The sequence below is a fragment of the Thalassophryne amazonica genome, chromosome 14 (assembly GCF_902500255.1).
Source record: "Thalassophryne amazonica chromosome 14, fThaAma1.1, whole genome shotgun sequence".
Taxonomy (NCBI): domain Eukaryota; kingdom Metazoa; phylum Chordata; class Actinopteri; order Batrachoidiformes; family Batrachoididae; genus Thalassophryne; species Thalassophryne amazonica.
This window is the reverse complement of record NC_047116.1, coordinates 78,048,599-78,075,930: the sequence shown is the minus strand read 5'-3', so window position 1 is coordinate 78,075,930 and position 27,332 is coordinate 78,048,599. Positions and strand designations below refer to the sequence as shown.

Genomic DNA, 27,332 nt, shown 5'->3' with positions numbered 1-27,332 from the left:
CAGAGTAGCTACCTAAACTCTGTGAGTGAGATAGATTATCTCGTCAATAGTTTTATATCCTCTTTGAGGACAACTTTGGATGCTGTAGCTCCTCTGAAAAAGAGAACCTTAAATCAGAAGTGCCTGACTCCGTGGTATAACTCACAAACTCGCAGCTTAAAGCAGATAACCCGTAAGTTGGAGAGGAAATGGCGTCTCACTAATTTAGAAGATCTTCACTTAGCCTGGAAAAAGAGTCTGTTGCTCTATAAAAAAGCCCTCCGTAAAGCTAGGACATCTTACTACTCATCACTAATTGAAGAAAATAAGAACAACCCCAGGTTTCTTTTCAGCACTGTAGCCAGGCTGACAAAGAGTCAGAGCTCTATTGAGCCGAGTATTCCTTTAACTTTAACTAGTAATGACTTCATGACTTTCTTTGCTAATAAAATTTTAACTATTAGAGAAAAAATTACTCATAACCATCCCAAAGACATATCGTTCTCTTTGGCTGCTTTCAGTGATGCCGGTATTTGGTTAGACTCTTTCTCTCCAATTGTTCTGTCTGAGTTATTTTCATTAGTTACTTCCTCCAAACCATCAACATGTCTATTAGGCCTCATTCCTACCAGGCTGCTCAAGGAAGCCCTACCATTAATTAATGCTTCGGTCTTAAATATGATCAATCTATCTTTATTAGTTGGCTATGTACCACAGGCTTTAAGGTGGCAGTAATTAAACCATTACTTAAAAAGCCATCACTTGACCCAGCTATCTTAGCTAATTATAGGCCAAAGTCCAACCTTCCTTTTCTCTCAAAAATTCTTGAAAGGGTAGTTGTAAAACAGCTAATTGATCATCTGCAGAGGAAAGGTCTATTTGAAGAGTTACAGTCAGGGTTTAGAATTCATCATAGTACAGAAACAGCATTAGTGAAGGTTACAAATGATCTTCTTATGGCCTCAGACAGTGGACTCATCTCTGTACTTGTTCTGTTAGACCTTAGTGCTGCTTTTGATACTGTTGACCATAAAATTTTATTACAGAGATTAGAGCATGCTATAGGTATTAAAGGCACTGCGCTGCAGTGGTTTGAATCATATTTATCTAATAGATTACAATTTGTTCATGTAAATGGGGAATCTTCTTCACAGACTAAGGTTAATTATGGAGTTCCACAAGGTTCTGTGCTAGGACCAATTTTATTCGCTTTATACATGCTTCCCTTAGGCAGTATTATTAGACAGCATTGCTTAAATTTTCACTGTTACGCAGATGATACCCAGCTTTATCTATCCATGAAGCAAGAGGACACACACCAATTAGCTAAACTGCAGGATTGTCTTACAGATATAAAGACATGGATGACCTCTAATTTCCTGCTTTTAAAATCAGATAAAACTGAAGTTATTGTACTTGGCCCCACAAATCTTAGAAACATGGTGTCTAACCAGATCCCTACTCTGGATGGCATTACCCTGACCTCTAGTAATACTGTGAGAAATCTTGGAGTCATTTTTGATCAGGATATGTCATTCAATGTGCATATTAAACAAATATGTAGGACTGCTTTTTTGCATTTGCGCAATATCTCTAAAATTAGAAAGGTCTCAGAGTGATGCTGAAAAACTAATTCATGCAATTATTTCCTCTAGGCTGGACTACTGTAATTCATTATTATCAGGTTGTCCTAAAAGTTCCTTGAAAAGCCTTCAGTTAATTCAAAATGCTGCAGCTAGAGTACTGACAGGGACTAGAAGGAGAGAGCATATTTCACCCATATTGGCTTCTCTTCATTGGCTTCCTGTTAATTCTAGAATAGAATTTAAAATTCTTCTTCTTACTTATAAGGTTTTGAATAATCAGATCCCATCTTATCTTAGGGACCTCATAGTACCATATCACCCCAATAGAGCCTTCGCTCTCAGACTGCAGGCTTACTTGTAGTTCCTAGGGTTTTTAAGAGTAGAATGGGAGGCAGAGCCTTCAGCTTTCAGGCTCCTCTCCTGTGGAACCAGCTCCCAATTCAGATCAGGGAGACAGACACCCTCTCTACTTTTAAGATTAAGCTTAAAACTTTCCTTTTTGCTAAAGCTTATAGTTAGGGCTGGATCAGGTGACCCTGAACCATCCCTTAGTTATGCTGCTATAGACTTAGACTGCTGGGGGGTTCCCATGATGCACTGTGTGTTTCTTTCTATTTTTGCTCTGTATGCACCACTCTGCATTTAATCATTAGTGACTGATCTCTGCTCCCCTCCACAGCATGTCTTTTTCCTGATTCTCTCCCTCAGCCCCAACCAGTCCCAGCAGAAGACTGCCCCTCCCTGAGCCTGGTTCTGCTGGAGGTTTCTTCCTGTTAAAAGGGAGTTTTTCCTTCCCACTGTCGCCAAGTGCTTGCTCACAGGAGGTCGTTTGACCGTTGGGGTTTTTCTGTAATTATTGTATGGCTTTGCCTTGCAATATAAAGCACCTTGGGGCAACTGTTTGTTGTGATTTGGCGCTATATAAATAAAATTGATTTGATTTGATTTGATTTGATTTGAATTTTCCAAATGGTTGATGAGCTGGGCATGTTACAACATGTCCTGTGAGGCTTCATCAAGGAGGTGCTGTTGCTGCGCCATCAGCTTTGTGCCGATGAATTTCGCCACCACTCTTTTCTTGGCAAAATCTTTCACGAATGTGCCGAAAAAGTGCTGATGTCCACCTCTTCCGCAATTTCTCGGGTAATCACGCGACGGTCCCACATCACCACACCGTTTACTTTGGAAATGATCCGGTCGTTTCAGCGTGTTGATTCCGATCGGAGCGCGGCGCGCCCTCCACCGTTGTGCGGACGTCTTTAAACCGGTTGTACCGCTCCTTAATCTGTGTGATGCCCAGAGGATCGTCACTGAAAGCCATCTAAATAATCAAAATGGTTTCCACCTGGCTGTTGCCCAGTTTGTGGCAAAATTTGATGCAGTCGCGCTGCTCCAGTTGTTCTGCCATTTCCTTGCAAAGAAAAAACGACGAGCGACTCCACCCATCCTCACACAAAGGCTGCTTACAAGCAAATGATACAACCGACAGGCGTGAAAAAAATCACGCATGCGCACAAAGGTTCAAGGTTGGCTCATGCAAGCACACGTGATTCAAATCCATCAGGTTTTTGAAAAAAATTAAAAAGTCAGATACTTTACTAACAGACCTCGTAGGTTGACATGAAAACCAAAGCTGTGTTCACCGCAGGGACACGTTCGGCACTACTCGGGATTCAAGATTTTTTTTTTTTTTTTACTGATGACGAACGATACGTAAAAAAATTTCACCGATGTAACTGCATCGGTCCAAACCGGTCTGCATCCGGGCCTGCATTTGTGTAAAATTAACTTAAGCAGCTCTCACTCAGCCATGATAGACACGCATTCGTACTGAACAGGCGCACCACTAGGCAAACGTTCGTCATTTTTCCACCCAGATGCTTTAAATGAATACATGGTGTTTGTACCTTTTTGACACAAAAGCAACTCATGGATATATTTATACTGCACAGTTTCTTTTAATTGGTCTGTTCTTTTGTCTTTTCTGTCAAAATTTGCTGTTCCAGTGATTAAGGGAATCAGCAAAATGCTTGAAATATTCAAAAGCAAAAGGAAACAGTACTCACTGTAAAAATGTTCCAGTGAGGAATTCTGTTATTTTTGCCCCTCTGTCCTGCCTTTCCCATCAGGCTTAGAGGCAGTGAAAGACTTCCTGCTCTGTCACTCAGCCACTTACATCACCTTACACACAATCCAGATGCTTCTTAATGTTAGTATTTCCTTCTTTCTTTCTTAGAAATTAAGAAAATAGATTTTTTTTTTTTTGTCTGGCTCATCAGTTCCACTTTGTGCAGAATTGTAGTAGTAGGACACTAGAAGGTGAGGAGGTGTTCCAAATGTCGTACTTACTCCAATAAACACTTCCTCTCTAATAGGAGCCCCCCTTGATTTTTTTTTTTTTGTCATATTGGATGTAGTGAAATTGTGAATTTCTGAGAGAACAAAGTAAAATGAAAATTAAATATTCCTACCTCAGTGCCACGAAATCTCTTCAAGTCTGTTCTGGTTTTCATGTTGTTTATGCAGCCGCAGTGCCTTGTATTTCAGACCCTTCCCTGTCATGCGAATGCCTGCCATTCTCCCCACCACCAGGCAGCCGTTTTTGCTGTTTTGGCAGGGTTGCAAGTTTGTCCTTGTTCCTACACCACTCCCAGACATGTGTCCTATCGACTAGGAAAAGCCAAGCGCATGGTGCTTACCCTTTTCTTCCATTTCTTTCATACCTTTTAGCTTGAATGCTGCCCCAGTAACAACATTTGCGCGGAGCAATTTTATGTAATAGTGTAGCAGCTTTGCAGAAAAAACAACATTCATTTCAAGTCTGTGCTGCTTCTCATGCATGAAGTACACATGTATGTACCAACCATAAGGCTGTACTGTGTACAGCATACATGCATGCACACACACACAAACAATCAACAATAAATGCCCCATTCATGAAATTTTCAGCCCTCAGGACATTTATTAAAGTAAATATGGTACATTGATTGTAATTATTACTATCAGCAACTTAACACATTTTCTCCATACATGATGCAATACTGTGTGAATTTCTCTATCCTGGGTCAAAACTCAGTCGTGTCGTAGTGTCATGTAGTGTTCAGCTGGTGTAAGAAAAACCTACAGCGCATATGTGGTGTTTCTTACTAGCTTCTTGTGGCCCACAGAATGGTCTGTGACTTTTGTATTGTAATGTATGAAAAATCACATTGAAAAATGTGATATACTTGTACACCTACTTTACCATGCACACAGCAGCTGCACAAATACAAGATTTTTGTCTTTCCAAAATGACAATCCTCATCTCTTCCTCAGAATTACAAACTCAAAACAGACACATATCAGGCTGGAGACTTTTTGTGGTTTTATTAATGAGCTCTGAAAACAGGATCGTGGCCAAGAGTTCCAGATAATTTAAAGAAAGGAAACGTTCATCTCCTAAGTATTCTGACCTCGTCCTCTGTGTGTTTGTCTGCTCTCACAGGCAGCATTATGTGTGTTTCTGACATTATAGTTGAACTATTGAAATTATATTATGCAGCCAAATGTATAAGTGCATGAAACAATCCCTACAGTCCATTGGATTTACAAAAATCAGTTGATGTTATTGTGGTGGTGTTTCGTAACTACAGTTCACTTGTGAACAGCATGAGACAGCCTGTGACACAATTCTTCTAAGATCTGAATTACACTCAACAAAAATATAAATGCAAAACTTTTGGTTTTGCTCCCATTTTGTATGAGATGAACTCAAAGATCTAAAACTTTTTCTCATACACAATATCACCGTTTCCCTCAAATATTGTTCGCAAACCAGTCTAAATCTGTGATAGTGAGCACTTCTCCTTTGCTGAGATAATCCATCCCACCTCACAGGTGTGCCATATCAAGATGTTGATTAGACACCATGATTAGTGCACAGGTGTGCCTTAGACTGCCCACAATAAAAGGCCACTCTGAAAGGTGCAGTTTTGTTTTATTGGGGGGGGGGGGGTACCAGTCAGTACCTGGTGAGACCACCATTTGCCTCATGAACTGCAACACATCTCCTTCGCATAGAGTTGAAGAGAACACCTCTCCAACGTGCCAAACGCCAGCGAATGTGAGCATTTGCCCACACAAGTCGAACTGGAGTCAGGTCGAGACCCCGATGAGGACGACGAGCATGCAGATGAGCTTCCCTGAGACGGTTTCTGACAGTTTGTGTAGAAATTCTTTGGTTATGCAAACCAATTGTTTCAGCAGCTGTCCGAGTGGCTGGTCTCAGACGATCTTGGAGGTGAACATGCTGGATGTGGAGGTCCTGGGCTGGTGTGGTTACACGTGGTCTGCAGTTGTGAGGCTGGTTGGATGTACTGCCAAATTCTCTGAAACGCCTTTGGAGACGGCTTATGGTAGAGAAATGAACATTCAGTACACGAGCAACAGCTCTGGTTGACATTCCAGCTGTCAGCATGCCAATTGCACGCTCCCTCAAATCTTGTGACATCTGTGGCATTGTGCTGTGTGATAAAACTGCACCTTTCAGAGTGGCCTTTTATTGTGGACAGTCTAAGGCACACCTGTGCACTAATCATGGTGTCTAATCAGCATCTTGGTATGGCACACCTGTGAGGTGGGATGGATTATCTCAGCAAAGGAGAAGTGCTCACTATCACAGATTTAGACTGGTTTGTGAATAATATTTGAGGGAAATGGTGATATTGTGTATGTGGAAAAAGTTTTAGATCTTTGAGTTCATCTCATACAAAATGGGAGCAAAACCAAAAGTGTTGAGTTTATATTTTTGTTGAGTATATGTAGCAACAGTTTCCATACAATTTTGATTAGGAGCAGAAACCAAACCAATAGTGGCATCATGATCTATTGCTGCACCACTAACATTACTAACGGTGCAACGTGAAGTATGCCACGCCAATGTAACAGTATTATTGAGGCATTAAGAGAAACCTCATTAAGATATGGATGTTCAAGAAAACAATATGACAGCATGTTGTCTGCAAACATTTGGTACCAATGTGCACATAGTGTAGTATTTAATTTTAATGATATCAAATAAACATTAAAAAAATCTTGTTTATACCGAACATTTTACATTGTGTTATATCATTATATAGGTGAAAAACAAATTTCTACAACATGATCAAAATTAAACAGAAGAATGAAGCGTGAAATAATGGATTTAGTTAGGTCCATAAGTATTTTGATAGTCCTGCAGTTTTTTGTAATGGTGCCTCTGTACACAACCACAGTGGTGTTGAAATTAAATGTTGAAGATATGCTTGTAGCGTAGACTTTAAGGTTTTATTCAAATTGATTAACACAAATATGACATTCACCATTTAGATTAGAACAGTTACAGTCATTGAATATGTCTTAGATTTCATTTACATCAGTCCTTAATTCAAACAGTAAGGAACTGTGTCTAAAGTAGGTGTTTCTGAAAAACTGAATGACCAGTTGTTTTTGTAAGTCGTTAGAAGTAGAAGAGTACATGACATGAAGTGAGTGTCATTGCCCCAACAATGAAAAGGAACTCCTTATTTTTACTGTACTTTTTCAAGGAGTGCTACGTAAAGCAAAAACAATAAATGTCCTAAAACAAAACCTTGAGGTACCCCATGCTTCACTACAGAAGACATGGAAGTAGTGTAAAAAAACACAGTTGGATCAGTCCTAACAGCCAGTCTTGGCTCACAACAGACTTAACAGTGCTTACTATACCTCACCACCTGGTTAAAGGACCATACCATCAGTGTTTGCTTTAATGCCAGCTGCTGACAGCATACCACCATACGTAAATATCAGCAACTTCCAGCAGTGCTCATAAAAGAAAACAGCACAAAGCCCAATGTTAAACATGCTGAATTGAATAAAAGCCACTTTGTTTTGGTAAGCATTAGCTTCAGAAATGTCACAACATCAATAATGATTTAATTTCTCTGTTCAGGAGCTTCACAAATGGGAAATTACTGTTTTACAGCACCTAGTGAGAGAGAGTAACAAAATGCATTTTTATGATAATGTTGCGGGAAATTGTTTTAGTAAAAGTGCATCTCTTCTGCAATGGTTTTATTATCTTATTGTTCTTTCACTTTAGCACAAAGGCTGCTGGGATGGATTTGGTGAATGTGTGTTTTTCAACTCATGGTCTGTCTCTGCTGTCAGCTGCTCTGATCTGGATGGTGTTCATGTGAGAGGGTGAGGTCAAGCTGCTGATGACCCCGTCCTCACAGCCATCCACACACTCCAGGATTAAGATGTCCAGTGGATAAAACACAGAAATTCATGAGTTTATTTTTACAACCACACACAAGAAACACCTACTGTTTAGACCAGGGGTGGGCAATGAGGGCCGAGACACTGCAGGTTTTCCTTGCAACCAATCACCTCACCAGGTGGGTTGCTGATGAGCTTCTCCCCTGCACATAAACACCTGGGCATCAATGAAATCACCTGCTGAGACACCTGAACATTAATGAAATCACCTGCGAAGGTGATTGGTAGCAAGGAAAACCTGCAATATCTTGACCCTTTATGGCACATGATTGCCCACCCCTGGTTTAGACCCAATTGTACACAAGAAGACAAGTAACCAGCTACAGCCAGCATGACAAAAATGGAATTAGCATAGAAGAAGCCCTTGCCACATGAAAATCATTCCTGTGGCAGAATTTTGGGCAAGGAAAGGAGGTAAGGAAAGGAGTCACACACAGTTTTAGTTCATGCATACTTCAGGCACAATAATAAGGTCTTTAGAAATCATATAGGAGAGAATCCAAGTTGATGGAAAACCTTTCACTGTGATCCATGTTGTTTTGTCTTTTACTCCATAGAATAATTCATACTCAGAAAGTAGATCTGAAGTGACACTCAGTACAAGATGATTATTTAAATGCACCCACATCGTTTTGCAATTTGTGACTTTCATTTAAATAAACAGTTATTTGTTTAGTCATATATTTTATTGTTGATGTTTTCTTAAGAATTGTGTTAAAAGATCATCCTGTGAAACCAGTATCATGTACCATCACACCCCTAGATGTTATAGTATTATCTCACTGGGCTGCGACTGTCAGAGAGTAGTTGGAGACATGAATTAGCGACCAAACACGGGAATGAGCAGCATGTGAATACACACTATGGAAATTCCCCCCACTGTACCCAGTAAGGAACAGACCTGTAAATAATAATAAAATAAATTAATAATAAAATAATACATAAAAAATAAATAGATCTGCAAGCAAATAATAAGTGTCCAAGCACCCCCGCCTCACTGCAGAGCCAAGCCTAACCCAAGCAGGGACCAACAAGAAGCCTGGTAAAACTCTCAGGCAGTATCTACATGAATTTTGGAGCATGTTAGAGCTCTGAAATTTATTTTAAAAAATATACTTTGCAGCTCCATCTACTGGTGCAATTCCACCAAATTTGGCACTGTGGTTCTAACAGAAGCCATCCATACACATGTTAAATTTCCTTCCATTTGGTTATCCCATTAATAAGAAAACCCATCATTTGTATCAAGGCACAAATGGGCGGGGTCTATGCCAGTGCAAAGAGATCTTTCCACTGATCACAACATTGTAATGCTTCCCTCTGTGTGACTGAAATTTCACAAGTTGTTTTTGCCTTTCTGTGTCAAAAATCCAGCGACAAGTTTGCACTGGCCTATTTAGCATATTTCACAAATGATGAAAAACCAATCTTGCCACAAAGAGGTGTGGCCTATACCATTGGAAAGAGTTTAATCCACTGATCGCAACAATATAAAGGGTTCCGGTGTGATTCACACCTGTTTGTGCCACAAAATTGACAAACTCACTGACTGAATGCCACACTACTATTATTGTGAACACCCCCTTTTCTACTTTTTTTTACTAATAGCCCAATTTCATAGCCTTAAGAGTGTGCATATCATGAATGCTTGGTCTTGTTGGATTTGTGAGAATCTACTGAATCTGCTGGTACCTTGTTTCCCATGTAACAATATGAAATATACTCAAAACCTGGATTAATCTTTTTAGTCACATAGCACTACCAGTATTATTCTGAACACTACTGTATCACATGGCTGTGGCAGATAGATACTTTCACAAGATCTGGATGGTGACATGACATTTGCTCTGTGCACTATATGAAGTGATTACCTTTGCACTTTACTGTATATTGTGGTAAACGCTGGACAGTGTTCTGCCTGGATCTTCATAAGCTCCTAGATCCTGGGATGTTAGTATGCAGAGATACGTGTTGGTCTGTAGGTCCATGTCTGTGACCTGCTGAATAAACTATTGCATTGTGTATGGCCTGTTATTGTGTCCCTAAATGTTCAGCAGGTCTCTGTGGCCACGTATGTGCAGAATTCATTTATCACCATCACATGACACACAATGGAGCCATTAGCCACTCATCCATCAGATTCAAAGCACGACTGGCTCAGCTGTCAGTCCGACATTCAGGAGGGATGGATGTGTGGTGAATACCGAACTGTCAGTCCGACATTCAGGAGGGATGGATGTGTGGTGAATACCGAACATGTTGTCTGTTTTGGAGCAGCGACATGTGAAAGAGGCCTTACAGGACTAATTGTCTGTTGTGTCTGTGTGAGGAGGGGGCGGGAACGAGTGGTGGTGAGGAAGATGGGTGTCCTCTGACAGGCATGCATCTGCATGGATAATATTAACTGGGTGTGTAGGTTTGACAGATTCGACAGGAGTTCTTGCCTTTTATTGGTGCTGATAATGTGATAGGCAATGACATATTGTTTGTAATTTTTCAGCGGTATAATCAAGATGTGCTTGTAGTGGAGACTTTCAGCTTCACTACAGGGTTGGTGCGTGTGTGTGTGTTTAATAAGGGTGTAACAGTTACCTGATAAGAACTAATCATTTTTAAAGTAATACATGTAACAACATTGATGCATTGATCTAAATGTACTATGAACCAGTCAATGGCTCAGTTTTAACATAATGAATTGGTTGAGAAAAGCTTGTTGGTTTCACTGCTACTTCCACATCTTCAAACTCTAGTACAAGTTCAAAGCTCTGCACTAGGATCTCACAAGAACGTTCACTTTGTTCACGCTTTCCTCTGGACTCACTGGAGGAGGTGGCTGAGAGGAGGGTGTTAGCCAAGTTCAAATCCATCATGAACAACTCCTCTCACCCCCTGCACCAGACTGTAATGGAGCTGAGCAGCTCCTTCAGTGACAGACTGAGGCATCCTCAGTGCAAGATGGAACGATACCGCAGGTCATTCCTCCCTGCTGCTGTCAGACTGTACAATAATACTGTGAAATAACCAAATGCAATAATATATCCACATTCATGTGCAATAACAACTCGTTTACAAATCCCAGCACTAATGTCACCTTATCACATCTAAATTCCACTTCACATATTGTAAATAAGATGCTCCTATTTTTTTTCAATTCCAATCATGTTTATGTACTATTTCTACCTCATTTTCTTATTTAATTGTATTGTTACAAGTATTATTATTACTTATCCTTGCACACGCTGTTTGATGCATATTTTCCTCTACTCGCACCCATCTTGTGTGTTTTTTTAAGAGCTTACGTAACGTGAATTTCTCCACTGTGAGATCAATAAAGCCTTATCTTATTTTATCTTATCTTTGTGAGGTAAAAAGAAAATCAACATATCTGATTGTGATAGTTGATATTATGGATAAGTGGACCACACGGAACGTTACATTCAGTTTACAGTTTATTAACAGTGTTGTACTGGTTCAGATCGGGAAAGTTATGCAATGCTATTTATGCTCTTCTCGAGGTCGGTCATCGGGGCATTTAACCTCTAGGGGCGGGTTTTGGTGGTGGTAAATATCGCAGAACTCAATACAAATTCATGGAATTTGGTCACTTTTCAAAAGGTCAGACTCGTCAATAAAGTCAGTTTAATATACAAAGGTTCATTTCAGGTCAGGTTGGTGTATAAATCTCACCATTCCAGGCAATCAGAGCTGTCAGCTGGCTAATAGAAGCAAGCTAGAGACAAAAGCAAACCAGCTTATTCAAAAATTTTCACCAAGCGACAAATCACGGAAGTACGAATTCTCACTTTCAGATTGGTCACTTTGCCGGGAGTGATATGGCGCTGACTTCGAGAATACTCAGAACAGCGAACAGCTGGCTTCTTTGTCTGGATTTATATGATACTGCACTTTGTGCAATTGCAAGTGGTGCTGCCCCCAGTGGTCAACAAAAGGTGAGCAGAGGCAGGGCCAGTATGTTGCAACACAGTAGAAAAAAACTGAAGAAAGTCTCTGGCTTTAATGAAATATGCATTTGAGGGTAAAGTCTAAGTCACACTGTGACAGATTGAGGAAACGTATGAGTAATGGATATGACATTTTGACATCTGTTCATATCCTTTTTGGCCTGAACAAATCCCTTTCTCATTCATTCGATGCGTTTATTGTCAGCTGATGTCCTGCCAGAAGGTCAGCTGACAGACTGATAAGTAAGGCCACTTTTGGCTTATACTTGTTTATCAGAAAGAAATGATTATCTGTATTAAAAAAAAGAAATGTAGTATCATATTGTATCATATTGCACCAACTCAAATTGCAGTTAATTGAATTATTCATAATAAAAGTGTTGTTCCTGAATTGTGTCATGGCAGAAGCATCGGTACGTATACGTATCGCATTGTTGTATAAGCAAGAAATGCACGCTCTTGATAATTAATGTTTGTAATAACAAAGAAGCATCACCCCAGCTAGTGCATACATACAGCACATGGCGCTTGGCGTTAAAACAACCGTTAAAAAGTACTGTAAGCAATGAGTCTATCTGCATGCAGGGTTGCCAACTTTGGGGCTTTAGCTGGAGTGAGACTGCCTAACCCTAACCCTAATTAAAAAAAACAATTCTCCTCTCCACATCTGTCCTCATTCCTTTTTCCCAAAATATTTCAACAAGCTCATCTACAGGCATGTGAGAGGCAAATAAAGAAAAATGCTTAAAATGGCTGGGGGTCAAGATGGTCCTGGTTGGGGGGTCTGGAAAGGGGTGGTGAAGCTGAAGGGTTTTAGCCATGCTAATGCTCCCCAGAACCATTTTCTGCAGTGAATTTGCAAGGAAAGATAGGGAGGCAGCTGTTTATCCAACTCTTGCCAAGTTGGACAAAATATGTCTTCATATGACACCAATGTCTGTGTCTTCTCTCCAAAACTGGAGAGGGGGAAAAGACTCAAGCCTAACACTGCTGAAATTATCTTGTTTTTAAATGAAAACATTTGAAGCCCTCAAATCCCCTTCATTTTGTACAACTATGTCATAACAGTCCCTAGTTGCACAAACATTTCTCAAGTATATTATTGTCTTTTAACAAAAATATTGCCAACATTTCAAGATGCACATAGAACCTTTATTATTAAACACACATAACAGTGCCTGACTGTTTCATTGTTCCATACAAGTGCTGCACTGAAGATTGGCCAGCAGATGTCAGCATATTTAATTATATCAAATGCTTCAAACACTGAACCATTTCAACACAATTGCTTCATATTGATTCAGTAGTTCAAAATCCTTTAGTTTCTCCATCACTAATAATTACCAATAAAATACCTCAGCGACCACACGTTTTCAGCGCATGTGCACAGATAGACTTACAATCATGAATACTTGCTAACCAGGACATTAAGTAAAGTATGACATGTTGTTTAAATTACCTAGTTTGTAACTAGTTGAAGTATGTAGCCTACTGTCTCAACACACTGATTAAGCTACATCTGAAGTGACAACTCAATTTTATTAGACAATAGATTATTCGATTTGTTACGCTATTTTATTGGCTTACCTTTGTCATCCAAAAAGTGGCCGACTCTGAAACAAGCTCCGAAGCTCGAACTCTCTCTGAACTCTTTACTCGTAACTGAGGTATCAGCTGCGAGGTCTTCAGCGAATCAACGATCAGAGAGTAATGCAGTCAGAATGATTTAAGCAGATGTTAACAGCTGTTTTGGGTGTGCGCCTTAAACTCCTCTCCTTTCATTAAGAAACAATGCGCTGTGGTCTGGTCTGGTCTAATCTAGTCATCAACAGAAAATTAACGGGAGAAATTTTTACTTTGGCGTGACATTTCTTGCTTGTGCATGAGAGCGTGAGATTGATGCTGTAAGCATGACTGTCACTCCAGATGCGTGAGATTTGGCAACCCTGTGCATGGTTCTCAAAGTTGAGCTGATATTTGTCACACAGCAGAATAACAGGTGTTAAAGGGGGCAGTCTTCAAACGGATGCTAATTCAATAGTCACTGCAGTTTTCAGCATTATTTCTTTGTTTGTTTTTTTTACACTTGGCCTTGCCATATAGTTTCTCCACACCTTCCCCTTCTGTATATTCAACACCACTGCATGGCTACATTCTATTTATTGGTGATGGCAGGTTGATCTGACTGGTTGATCTTAACATATGCCTACAACACGCCCTTGCATAATGTGGAACTTTAATCTAGCCTGACTCTCTTGTTAAATGCTTATGACTGAGTGTATGTTTCTCACTGGATGCGCAAAGAACATATGAAGAAGTGGGCGTGTACCTGCGTGCCAGAGGACAAAGTGTGTATTTGTGTATATAAAAGACATTGGCAGATGGAAACGATTCATTTGAGTAAATGGAGTTTTAGGCCTGTTATCGAGTAGTTAAGTGTAAACAGGAAAGGATGGAGCTCTCAGACTATTTCCTCTTTTTCCCCAGTTCCCCTCTGATTCATCCAGAGCCAGTGGCACTGATTGACAGCAGGAACACAGATGGATTAAAAAAAAAAAATCTGTCAATCAGTCCTTATTAGTGAAAACTCCACTAAAGTTAGTAACAAACACATCACCATCCTCTTATGACTGTTCAAGTTAACAAAACCACATTTTCACAAGTTCAAAATGTTCACAGATTTGTGCAATCATCTCATGCTGCATTAACGTGTTTTATAGCAGAAGTACTGCTCGACAAGTCCAATATTTATTTTACTGACAGCATATTACTCCTGGCTTTATGTACACATTAAAACCAGCAAAGAAAACAAAGGAATGCACTCCACCTTTAGTGCTGTGGTGTAATAACTTGGAGAGAAAACTTTGCAGTTATACTGCATAAGATTTTTTGGACCCCATGTCCTTAAAAAACTGTTTTTAATAATTTAATAGAAAAAGGTTGAGTTGTGTGGCTTCCAGACAACGCTACACCTAATAAAGTCTTGTGTACGTCAGTGCATGCTAAAGATGAAATAAGTCGATGTATAGAAAATGTTTTGCCTTCGATTATAAACCCCTGTCACACCTTGACGACCGAGCGTATTAAAAACACTGCCATATGCTGGTGTACGTCTAATACGTTATGGGTAAGTTTTGTATAAGTTAAGAGCACACTGAAGCACACTGGTATACGTCGCAGTATGGTGAGTACATCAGAAAAGTTTGGGCAAAGACAATATTTTCAACATATGCCAGCGTATGACTGATACGTCCCGCATACGTGGACTATACGTAGTAGGTAAGTTATGCGATTGTTGACAGACATTTCTTATGAGTTACTCATGAGTCGAAATATATATAAACGCAACACTTTTGGTTTTGCTCCCATTTTGTATGAGATGAACTCAAAGATCTAAAACTTTTTCCACATATACAATATTACCATTTCTCTCAAATATTGTTCACAAACCAGTCTGAATCTGTGATAGTGAGCACTTCTCCTTTGTTGAGATAATCCATCCCACCTCACAGGTGTGCCATATCAAGATGCTGATTAGACACCATGATTAGTGCACAGGTGTGCCTTAGACTGCCCACAATAAAAGGCCACTCTGAAAGGTGCAGTTTTGTTTTATTGGGGGGGATACCAGTCAGTATCTGGTGTGACCACCATTTGCCTCATGCAGTGCAACACATCTCCTTCGCATCATCCGTGAAGAGAACACCTCTCCAACGTGCCAAACGGCAGCAAATGTGAGCATTTGCCCACTCAAATCGGTTACAACGACGAACTGGAGTCAGGTCGAGACCCCGATGAGGACGACGAGCATGCAGATGAGCTTCCCTGAGACAGTTTCTGACAGTTTGTGCAGAAATTCTTTGGTTATGCAAACCGATTGTTCCAGTAGCTGTCTGAGTGGATGGTCTCAGATGATCTTGGAGGTGAACATGCTGGATGTGGAGGTCCTGGGCTGGTGTAGTTACACGTGGTCTGCGGTTGTGAGGCTGGTTGGATGTACTGCCAAATTCTTTGAAATGCCTTTGGAGACGGCTTATGGTAGAGAAATGAACATTCAATACACGAGCAACAGTTCTGGTTGACATTCCTGCTGTCAGCATGCCAATTGCACGCTCCCTCAAATCTTGCGACATCTGTGGCATTGTGCTGTGTGATAAAACTGCACCTTTCAGAGTGGCCTTTTATTGTGGGCAGTCTAAGGCACACCTGTGCACTAATCATGGTGTCTAATCAGCATCTTGATATGGCACACCTGTGAGGTGGGATGGATTATCTCAACAAAGGAGAAGTGCTCACTATCACAGATTCAGACTGGTTTGTGAACAATATTTGAGAGAAATGGTAATATTGTATATGTGGAAAAAGTTTTAGATCTTTGAGTTCATCTCATACAAAATGGGAGCAAAACCAAAAGTGTTGCGTTTATATTTTTGTTGAGTGTACATCCATTGATTCTGTCCATTGATTGGCTCAAAGCTGCAATCCTCATGCAATCTGTTTCAAACAATAAAACCATTCACACACAGAGCAAATATAAAGTCTTAATCTTAACTGTTATGTTGTTTCAGTCGGATTCATCATCACAGCCTGATGAAAATGTATCCACATAAAGCATACTGATTTTGGAAAACGATGTCTGAAAATACTGTAATTCCTTGTTGTGGCTGAAGAAACATATCGTTTTTAAAGAAGTCCCTCTATGTTTGCTCTCTGTGCACTTCTCAGCCTGAACCAGAGGACGTAGACGTTTTGTGCCACAAGAAAATTAACTTATTTTAAAAGTTGAAACAGTCACAGTGCCTCATTCATTCATTCATTTTGTACCACAGACATCACTCAACTCTTCAGCATTCTGCATACGATGAAAATAAAGACTAAAATAAATAAGTAAATAAATAAATAAAACTATTTATTTAAATAAATAAATAAGACTAAAATAAATGAAAAATATAACGCAATGCTAAAATACCCTTGGCCGTATGAGCATTGTTCATTCATTCATCTTCTACCGCTTAGTCCAATTAAGGGTCGCGGGGGGCTGGAGCCTGTCCCAGCAGTCATAAAGTGCGAGGCGGGGTACACCCAGGACAGGACGCCAGTCTGTCGCAGGGCCACAAATAGACAAACAAACACAGACACACCCACACACACCTACGGACAATTTTTTTTTCAAAGAGTCCAATCCACCTAACCTGCATGTCTTTGGACGTGGGAGGAAACCGGAGCACCCGGAGGAAACCCACGCAAACACGGGGAGAACATGCAAACTCCACACAGAAAGGCCACGGGAATTGAACCCACAACCTTCTCGCTGTGAGGCAACAGTGCTAACCACTAAGCCACCGTGCTGCCCCGTATGAGCATTGTCTTCTTTATAATTTGCAGTTGCTTAATTGGTGTCTCAGTGCAAAGTGTATATATATATATATATATACGAGGGCTGTCAATAAAGTAACGGTCCTTTTTATTTTTTTCAAAAACTATATGGATTTCATTCATATGTTTTTACGTCAGACATGCTTGAACCCTCGTGCGCATGCGTGAGTTTTTCCACGCCTGTCGGTGACGTCATTCGCCTGTGAGCACTCCTTGTGGGAGGAGTCGTCCAGCCCCTCGTCGGAATTCCTTTGTCTGAGAAGTTGCTGAGAGTCTGGCGCGTTGTTTGATCAAAATTTTTTCTAAACCTGTGAGACACATCGAAGTGGACACGGTTCGAAAAATTAAGCTGTTTTCAGTGAAAATTTTAACAGCTGATGAGAGATTTTGAGGTGATTCTGTCGCTTTAAGGACTTTTCACGGTGTGAGACGTCGCGCAGCGCTCTCAGGCGGCGTCATCAGCCTGTTCAAGCTGAAAACCTCCACATTTCAGGCTCTATTGATCCAGGATGTCGTGAGAGAACAGAGAAGTTTCAGAAGAAGTCGGTTTCAGCATTTTATCCGGATATTCCACTGTTAAAGGAGATTTTTTTAATGAAAGACGTGCGGACGGATCCGCGCGTCGGGACGCAGCCGACGCGGTGCGGCGGCACAGGAAAAACACCTCCGTGTTGATAACCATTTGTAAAATCCAGGCGGCTTTTGATGGCTTTCAGTGGAGTGGGTATATGAGAAATTGTTTAACAGGCAGGACATGTTCCAACTTGTCCTTAAGGCTTTCAACAGAGGTGTTTTTCCTGTGGCGGAGCGTCGCGGCGGCTGCGTCCCGACGCGCAGACCCGTCCGCACGTCTTTCATTAAAAAAATCTCCTTTAACAGTGGAATATCCGGATAAAATGCTGAAACCGACTTCTTCTGAAACTTCTCTGTTCTCTCACGACGTCCTGGATCAATAGAGCCTGAAATGTGGAGGTTTTCAGCTTGAACAGGCTGACGACGCCGCCTGAGAGCGCTGCGCGACGTCTCGCACCGTGAAAAGTCCTTAAAGCGACAGAATCACCTCAAAATCTCTCATCAGCCATTAAAATTTTCACTGAAAACCAGCTTAATTTTTCGAACCGTGTCCACTTCGATGTGTCTCACAGGTTTAGAAAAAATTTTGATCAAACAACGCGCCAGTCTCTCAGCAACTTCTCAGACAAAGGAATTCCGACGAGGGGCTGGACGACTCCTCCCACAAGGAGTGCTCACAGGCGAATGACGTCACCGACAGGCGTGGAAAAACTCACGCATGCGCACGAGGGTTCAAGCATGTCTGACGTAAAAACATATGAATGAAATCCATATAGTTTTTGAAAAAAATAAAAAGGACCGTAACTTTATTGACAGCCCTCGTATATATATAAATGCAGTCTTTTAGAATAGCGTAATGATCTCAGAGTTCTCCCCAAAGGAAGTTATTCAGAGATAATCCTCTTCATTTGGATAACTGCTGCAGATTTTCATGAAATTTGGTTCTGAGGAAATGAACTGAATCTTACTAAACACTGAAGTGGCTTCATTGCAAAACTCGAGCTGTGTTAGAGCTGCAGCTAATACCCTAACAACAGCTATATTAGCACGTTCAACTACAGCAACAACTACTGACGAACTGCTTAAGACAGTTAGTCAGTAGTTTATGAAGGAGATGGAGAGAAGCACATATAATGCAGGTGTTCCAAACCAGGGTCCTCATTTACCAACCATTCATATGTATAGATTTGTGCATAAAGCATGCATATGAACATTTCTACAGAAAGTGTGTCATCTACCAACTTGTACTTATGCTTAGGTATCTGTGTACATATACACACAGCTCTGACAGTGTGTATGCTTCTATCTATCTGTTTATTCTGTTAATTGGAATGTTTTATGCTAGTTCTTGTGGTGTGCTTGTTAAAGTTATGTCCATAAGTGACTGTGATATTGAAATTAAGAAGCAACGTGATGGTATGAGTGATTATCAGTATGAATGGGTTGGGTCAAAACAACTGGAGGGCTAGTTGTTACCACCTAGTGTTGCCACTCCCTGCTAGGGTTGGGTATCGAGACCCGGTTCTTTTCGGGTATCGTTAAGAAATGATTCGATCCACTGATATCAATAGTGTTTTTGCTTAACGATTCCCTTATCGGTCCTTCAGAGCGGCCGTTGTTTTTGAGGGTGTTTCTCATTCATAATCATTCCTCTATATTGATTATAGACCCTGCAGCAGCTCTGTAATCACCTGCTTCTGCAGCGCGACTCCACTTTGAAGTGTGAACCAATGAAGCAATGCTTCGATCTGCTGGCTCGTTGGTTCTTCTTCAGAAGCGGCAAGTCCACTTCTTAACCCCTCTCAAAGCCATTAAAATATGTCAGTCATGAGTCACTTTTGTGTGGATTAAAGTCACTAACTGGGACTCTTGTCCTGTTGCAGTCAAGAAATGAGAATCGTCCTCTGTTCCGTTGGCACAGCTCCAAACGCTGCGCGGCTCTCTGGCCAGACAGAGTCCAGTCAGAAGTAATAACTTTAAAACAAAGTGCTGCTTTAAATAAAATGACACCTCTTTACAAACGCTGTAATACAGACAATAAACTACAATCGACTAAAACATTTTTTCCTCTCAAAATGAGACGTCCTTGTTGGGAAGGTGTCATGACACGGACCCACAACAGGGGGCGTTAATGAACGGACAATGGATAAGCCAAAAAGTAACAATTTAATGTTGTGAATCGCACAACGAAAGATAGACAATGACAGAGAATGTGGATCGTCAATCATACACAAGGTGACGTGTGGGCAGGCTCAAAGATAGACGACGTCTGGCCAGCGAAGAGCCGGATTCCACACAGCTTCCACCGCCAACGGATCTGAAGTACACCGGAGCCGTCAAGCCCTGCGCCCCAGGTGGCCACTGTCTTCAGCAGTCAGACCCAGTACTGCTGGCAGAAACAAAAACAGTTAATGGTGGGTGTGTGTATATACACCCAGCAATCTTACACAGCTTAATTCCTCCAGGAGGGAAAACCTCCACCTCCAGACACAGAATCACCCGTACAGCTCCTGTCAGTCACTTCCCTGGAAGAAGTGAGAGGCGAAGACGTCGCGCTCACACTATCCGCCAATCCAGCTTCAGACTGTCACCACAGGAAAACGGCTGCACACAGAACAATATTCAGCCTCAGAAAAATCACAGCAGTGAAGGTTACCTGAATGGTAGCTGATTTCTCGGCAGGGAGGTGGAGTTGCAGTCCGGCTTTTATGGAGGATGTGGTTGATGAGTGACAGCTGGTGTTGATGATGTGTGACAGCTGTCACTCTCAGTAGGTCTGACGCCCTCTCGTGCTTGGAGCCCGCACTCCAAGCAGGGCGCCATCTGGTGGTGTGGGCCAGCAGTACCTCCTCTTCAGCGGCCCAACACAACAGTCCTGCATTCTTTATGAATTACATCCTGGTGTGCAGCACAGCCGGCTGCAAGAGCTCAGCTCAGATGTATGGAAAGACATTCATGCCAATAATGTCTGAAAGGAAATGCTTTTGACAAAACCTACAGATTTTGTTTATTTCTATTTATGTCCAGAGATCAAGGATCCACCATGTAGAGTTTATTATGTCCAGAGGTTAAGGATCCAATGACCAATTTCATATTTATTTACTTTAAGATTCAGTAAAATGTTGTTGATATAGAAAAGCTGTAAAGCCTACTTTTAGTACACAGAAAATTCATAAGAGAATCGATAAGGAATCGGATCGATAAGCGGAATCAATAATGGTATCGATATCGATAAAATCTTATCAATACCCATCCCTACTTCCTGCATTATATTATCTCACTGCCACACACAAGCAGCTTAATCTCTTGACACTTGACATCAACTTGACACTTTATTCCATGACCCCCCTGTGAGGTATGGGAAAGGTTACGTTACAGAGAAACACACCACAGAATCACAGCAGAGAGCGAGAGAGAGAAAATGAACAAGCAAAAAAAATTCAATCTGAGCACTGTTGTAGAAACATTACAGTGCAAATAAATGTAATGTAATACTTGTATTGTGCTTTATGTAATAAATGCATTTTGGGGCTGATAACACAGACTCTTTGTAATAATTTAATTACAATATAATATAAAAACTCTATAATGATACGTCACAAAAGTGGATTTTCTTCGCTGTCTTAGCTGTAATTCTGGTGAGGAACACAAGTAACAAACGGATGTTTTATTATCATATTCAGTCATTGAGGGCATTTCTGAATGCAAATGACCATGAACAGGCACAAGTACAGTAGATCAGAACACGTGGATTATCAACAGCTGAGACTTACTGATGTACGTATGCCAGCATGCACCTATATATAAGTACAGATTTGTGACTTACACACATGCAAATTTATTCACATGACAGAATTAGAACCTTTTTTACGTAGAGTTCATGAATGAGTGGCCGGAATCTTGAACAGCACTGAGACAATGTGATGGTTTAATTCTGTGTTTGTCATTGTTTTGTTCCCAGGGAAAGCTGTATGACTCCAGTCAGCCCAGTGTCATGTCCCCTGGTCCAGGCTTTCCTGGCTGAGTGTCCGGCCGTCTGTTCCTTGGTTACACTGAAACACGACTTAAGACTGGCCTTCAACCCAGGAGAGACACCTCTTCCTCTTCACTGACACACTGCTTGTCACCAAGGCCAAGTAGGTCTCCTGTGGTTTACGGTTTGACTTGTCAGTGTCAATAAATATTGTGGATGTGTGTTTAACAGAAGCAAATTGGAGATGGCATGGACATACAGAAAACAAGAAAAAAAAAACAATCAGTTTTGAGAAGCCTAACAGCAGCACTGCGCCTGTTCATAGCTGGTTCTGTAACAGGATGACAACTGACCAGACTCCGCTTTTACCAGACAACCACAACTCAAAACAAGTTTTATTGAATCATTACAAGAGAAGTAAAGTAATTTGGCTTAAATGGTTTCAGAAAAGCACAAACTGATATGACTTTTCATATCATGATCTAATTTAGTTAATGCATGGCTGCACAACTGATATTTTGGATTTGGATTAAAAACAGTAGCAGCATGGACACGACTGTCTGGGTCTACACACCTCTAGCCAGTTTATGGTGGGATGTGCTCCAGCAACCCTCACCATCCCTGTTTCAGGGAAACAAATAATCTAATTATCTGACTATCTGGTGAGCAAGCACAGCGACGGAGGGGGGCGGGCGGCGCTGTGTACATACTTAATGTCAAGACCTGCTTTACCTCTCCTCTGGATTACAGATTTTATCCAGTGTATGGACAGATGTATGTAATCCAAGGTCCCCTGATCATGGGTTTACTGTGATGGACCGTGGACTGGTGACAAATTGGCTATAGGTGTGCGCATCGGTGTTCTGATGGCCGTAGCAATCCGATCACACACGGTTACACACTATACAGTAATGCAATAGTCAGAGGACCCTGGTTTACATGTTCTCAGTTCCTACGTTGGATGTCATGTGACATCCAACAGAGAGAGACACAGCAGGTCTTCAAAAGATAGCAGACCACAGTGTTTGCTCTCCTACACCCCTCCCCTTGGTTGCCTTCTATTCAGACTTCGGGTGGCGATCGGACCGCACTTGCACGGCATTGAAGTGCATTCTTGATAATCTTACTGCATTCTGACTAGGGATGGGTATCAAGAACCAGTTCCTTTCGGGTATCGTTAAGAAATGATTTGATCCACCGACATCAATAACTTTTTTACTTAACGATTCCCTTATCGGTCCTTCAGAGTGGCCGTTGTTTTTGGGGGTGTTTGTCAGGAAAATTATAATTTCTCTACATTGATTACAGACCCTGCAGCGGGTCTGTAATCAACTTTTCTGCAGTGCGGCTTTGCTTTGAACCTTGAACCAATCGAAGCAGTGATTCACAGATCGAAGCAGTGCTTCGATCATTGCTTTCATTGATTAATTTTTTCTTTCGCTTTTTCCCCGCTAAACCCTAAAGAGCTCATGCTGTGAGTATTATTTACCAATTTTTTTTATGTTAAACCGACCAGTTATGGTCTTCTGAAACAGTTGATAGATGTATTTTATAACTAACACATTAGCATGTCTAGGGCATTTTCAATGTTAGTTAGCATTAAGCAGTTGCAGCTGTCAAGCGTTTGTTGTCGTAAAAGACTCAAATGTATTACAAAATGTAATTTTTTTTTTAAATTATTTTTGTTTATATATTAATAATAATAGCAAGCACAACAATACTAGTAATAATAACTAATCTAATGATTATATACAATTTTAGAGAAAAAGACAAAAAGAACCTGAATAATCACACAACAGAATAATAAACACAGCAGAAAATATAACTAACAACTATCAATGAACATACATAAATAAATAAATACATACATACAGAAATAAATAAGTATTTCCTGTGAACACCTAGTGACTCTTACACCTCCATTTCATCCCTGTCTTATTTAAGTTTAATGACAGTTTGTTTCAGTCAAACCATATTTTCAATGTGTTAATTTATTCAGTGATTTCCTCCAGAACTACCTGCCAAACTAGAAAACTGCTGCATCCTAGTAAGAACAGAATGCTATTGGAATTAATTTGAATAAGGAAAGTTGGGTTTGTTTGTTTTTTTTCTCACCTAATGGATGCTGCACTCACTCCAGTTTATTGTCTGGAATAGTCCCAGATTGCATTTCAGAGCTTCTAGAATTTTATTTTGGGTTTCAGCTTTTTTGTTTTTCACCCACTTTCATCCCTGAATATGTCAATCTTGAGTCACTTTTGTGCGGATTAAAGTCACTAACTGGGACTCCTGTCTTGTTGTGAGAAAGAAACGAGAATCGTCCTCCGTTCTGTTCACACAGCTCCAAACACTGCGTGGCTCTCTGACGAGTCAAGTTAGAATGATAGAGTCCAGTCTGAATTAATAACTCAAAGCGAAACCACCGTTTGTTTATTTTTGTATTTGTCCAGAGATCAAGGATACAGTGACTAATTTCATATTTATTTACTTTAAGACTCAATGAAATACATAGAAAACCTGTAAAGCCTACTTTTAGTACAAAAATTCACAAGAGGTATCGATAAGGGATCGATTAAGGAATCGGATTGATAAGCAGAATCGATAATGGCATCGATATACAATAAAATCTTATCATACCCCTAATCTGACAGCGTTCTGGGTATTCATACTCTGTTCCAACTATATCTGAACTGCATTCGTAAGCATACACACGGAATGTGCCAAATCAGTCGAGGTGGCATCCGCCCACATTCTGAGTACTCGAACGCCAGTCTTACACAGCTGTCGGAATTTGAGTTCCTTCTGACTGTATCTCGATGTTTGCCTTTTTTTCCCATTCGGCCTGACCTCGCCTTCATTCGTGCTAAGTGTGACGGGCTCCTTAGGTGTGTTGCTGCAGGATACAAAGTGCTTTTTCAGAGCCTGTTTTGTCCTTTCTGTGTCTCCTGCATCCTCCTCTATTCCCTTCAGTTCCTCCTATGTTTCTCCTGCTTTCTTGATCCTCCCACATTTCTTGTCAGTGTATAATTATTTCCAAGCCAGTAAAATCCATATGAAGCTTGGCTCAGATCAAAGCCCTTGTATAGGTCTCCCCACCCAAGCACACCCACTGCACCACACACACATTAAACACACGGACAGTATATAAAGTAAATGTTTTAGTTTTAGTTTGGAAAAACTCAAATGTAAACATGTACAGAGATGCGGGAAAAGAATCTCTCTCAGTATACATGTAGTTTGTACTCAGACCACCTTTGTGGTGTGTCCTGGGAGTAACGGGCTGATCTGACCCTTCTGGTATAGAGTGTACACACAGTAATTGACGTCATTACTTTCTGGCTGAGTTAGAAGAATGCGTGTTGTTTGCATGTGTGCATTTTAGTGAGGGAGTGAAGGAGAGAAAAAAGAAGTCCATTGATGTGTGTGCAGTATTTGTAGCTTTTACGTCTGTAATCAGACATGTAGGGGTGGATAAGTAGACTTTTACTCTTTAACCTCTGGAAGCAGGCCCATGTTTTAATCATTTGTTCCTATATAAAGATTTCATTAAAGGGTAAATGTATTTTGAGGTTTATCAACATCTGTTCTTGTGGAAAATAAAAGCCAAAAACCTTCACAGTACATTGCCTGTGGAACTCCTTCATATGAAACCTACGGTCTTTCAAGTACAGCAACCTTCTGCAGTGGCTCAATTTTGGAAAGAATTCATCACATATCAAGGCCACACCATATGTTAGGGCCCCTTCACACATAACACGATTGAAGCTGACTAGTGCACGATGGAGGAATTGCATGCCAGTCGTGAAAAATCGGAGCTGGCTCTAACGCCTCGTACACCTGTCGCTACAACTATTCGCGCACACCAGCGGCCGAAAGACAGAGAGTGCCCTGTGAGAGCCCATTCGATCCCTGTCATGGCAGGTGTTGGCCAAATACTAGGTGACACACATGAACATCCAACACTGCTCAGTGGACACTTTCAAAATGTGTGGCTATTCACGCTGTTAGCATGAAAATACTGAGCACGCAACCACTTTCGAGCTCGCTGTGGCATTTGTCTAAGTGCCCCCACAACTGTGGAGTTGCCAAGCAACACACATGTGGCGGACCAGAGAATTTGGCTCCCCCCCTCAACATGTGCATCGCGCATGTGTTGCACCCCCCCACAACACATGGGTGCATGTGTTTCGCGTGCCCCCCTGTGCCCCCCTGCGCCCCCGCATGTACAGATGGACAGCAAGCTGCCTTTCAGATCGATGAACAGAGGCTCACTGACAGCTCAGTGCACACGATGTGTAACATTAAAAAAGAGACCACAGCCATGTGCGCCGAGGACTACAAGCCAATGGTGTGACAAATACGCCACTTTAAGTCACGGCTATGACCAAAAATACACCGTAACAAATGCCGTTTTGTCAGTATTACAGCAAAAATTAAAAACTTCCTCTTTCATCTACATCGTCTAATTCTCTTTATTTTCAAATACGTTATCTCCTTGTTGATTTTAGGCACTTTATGCCCCTGTTACAGGACAGCGATGGTATCACAGTAGTAAAATTTCCATCTGTTAATTAGAGCTTTTTGGAAATTGCAGGTTCGAATCCTGCAGATGGCATGTATTTTTTATTTTCTGTTTCTCCAAAGCACGCGCAATGTGGTTCCACACGTTCCAGCTGGTTTTTATTTTTTGATTTGTGCACATGCACCATCGGCAGTGTGTCATGCATGCCTGTGCGTCCCTCCCAACAGCAGGTGGAATGTTTCATGGTTCCCCATTTCATTTTTTGTTTGCGGATTTTCTTCCGCTTTCTGCATCTTTCATGTAATGTGTGAAGGGGCCCTTACAGTATGACTATATCATGAAGAATTGACTTTCACACATGGGCTTTGCACTCTCTGAGTGCTCCATGGTTATTTACAGTAGTGTTCAGAATAATAGTAGTGCTATGTGACTAAAAAGATTAATCCAGGTTTTAAGTATATTTCTTATTGTTACATGGGAAACAAGGTACCAGTAGATTCAGTTGATTCTCACAAATCCAACAAGACCAAGCATTCATGATATGCACACTCTTAAGGCTATGAAATCGGGCTATTAGTAAAAAAAAGTAGAAAAGTGTGTGTTCACAATAATAGTAGTGTGGCATTCAGTCAGTGAGTTCATCAATTTTGTGGAACAAACAGGTGTGAATCAGGTGTCCCCTATGTAAGTATGAAGCCAGCACCTGTTGAACATGCTTTCCCTCTTTGAAAGCCTGAGGAAAATGGGATGTTCAAGACATTGTTCAGAAGAACAGCGTAGTTTGATTAAAAAGTTGATTGGAGAGGGGAAAACTTTTACGCAGGTGCAAAACAGTTATAGGCTGTTTTATCTCCAATGATCTCCAATGCTTTAACATGGACAAAAAAAAAAAAAAACAGACGTGTGGAAGAAAATGGAAAACAACCATCAAAATGGATAGAAGAATAACCAGAATGGCAAAGGCTCACCCATTGATCAGCTCCAAGATGATCACAGACAGTCTGGAGTTACCTGTAAGTGCTGTGACAGTTAGAAGATGCCTGTGTGAAGCTAATTTATTTGCAAGAATCCCCCGCAAAGTC

The 27,332-nt window shown here is 41.0% G+C and overlaps 1 protein-coding gene across 1 annotated transcript in view; it reads left to right on the top strand.

Moving 5' to 3' along the window:
- The window catches only part of LOC117525195 (rho GTPase-activating protein 20-like), a 190,771-nt gene that overhangs the window by 54,791 nt on the left and 108,648 nt on the right, over window positions 1-27,332 (top strand). Inside the window, 3 exon segments of the mRNA XM_034187041.1 lie at window positions 21,717-21,780; window positions 21,783-21,831; window positions 21,834-21,891. Coding sequence (XP_034042932.1) covers window positions 21,717-21,780; window positions 21,783-21,831; window positions 21,834-21,891 — 171 coding nt within the window.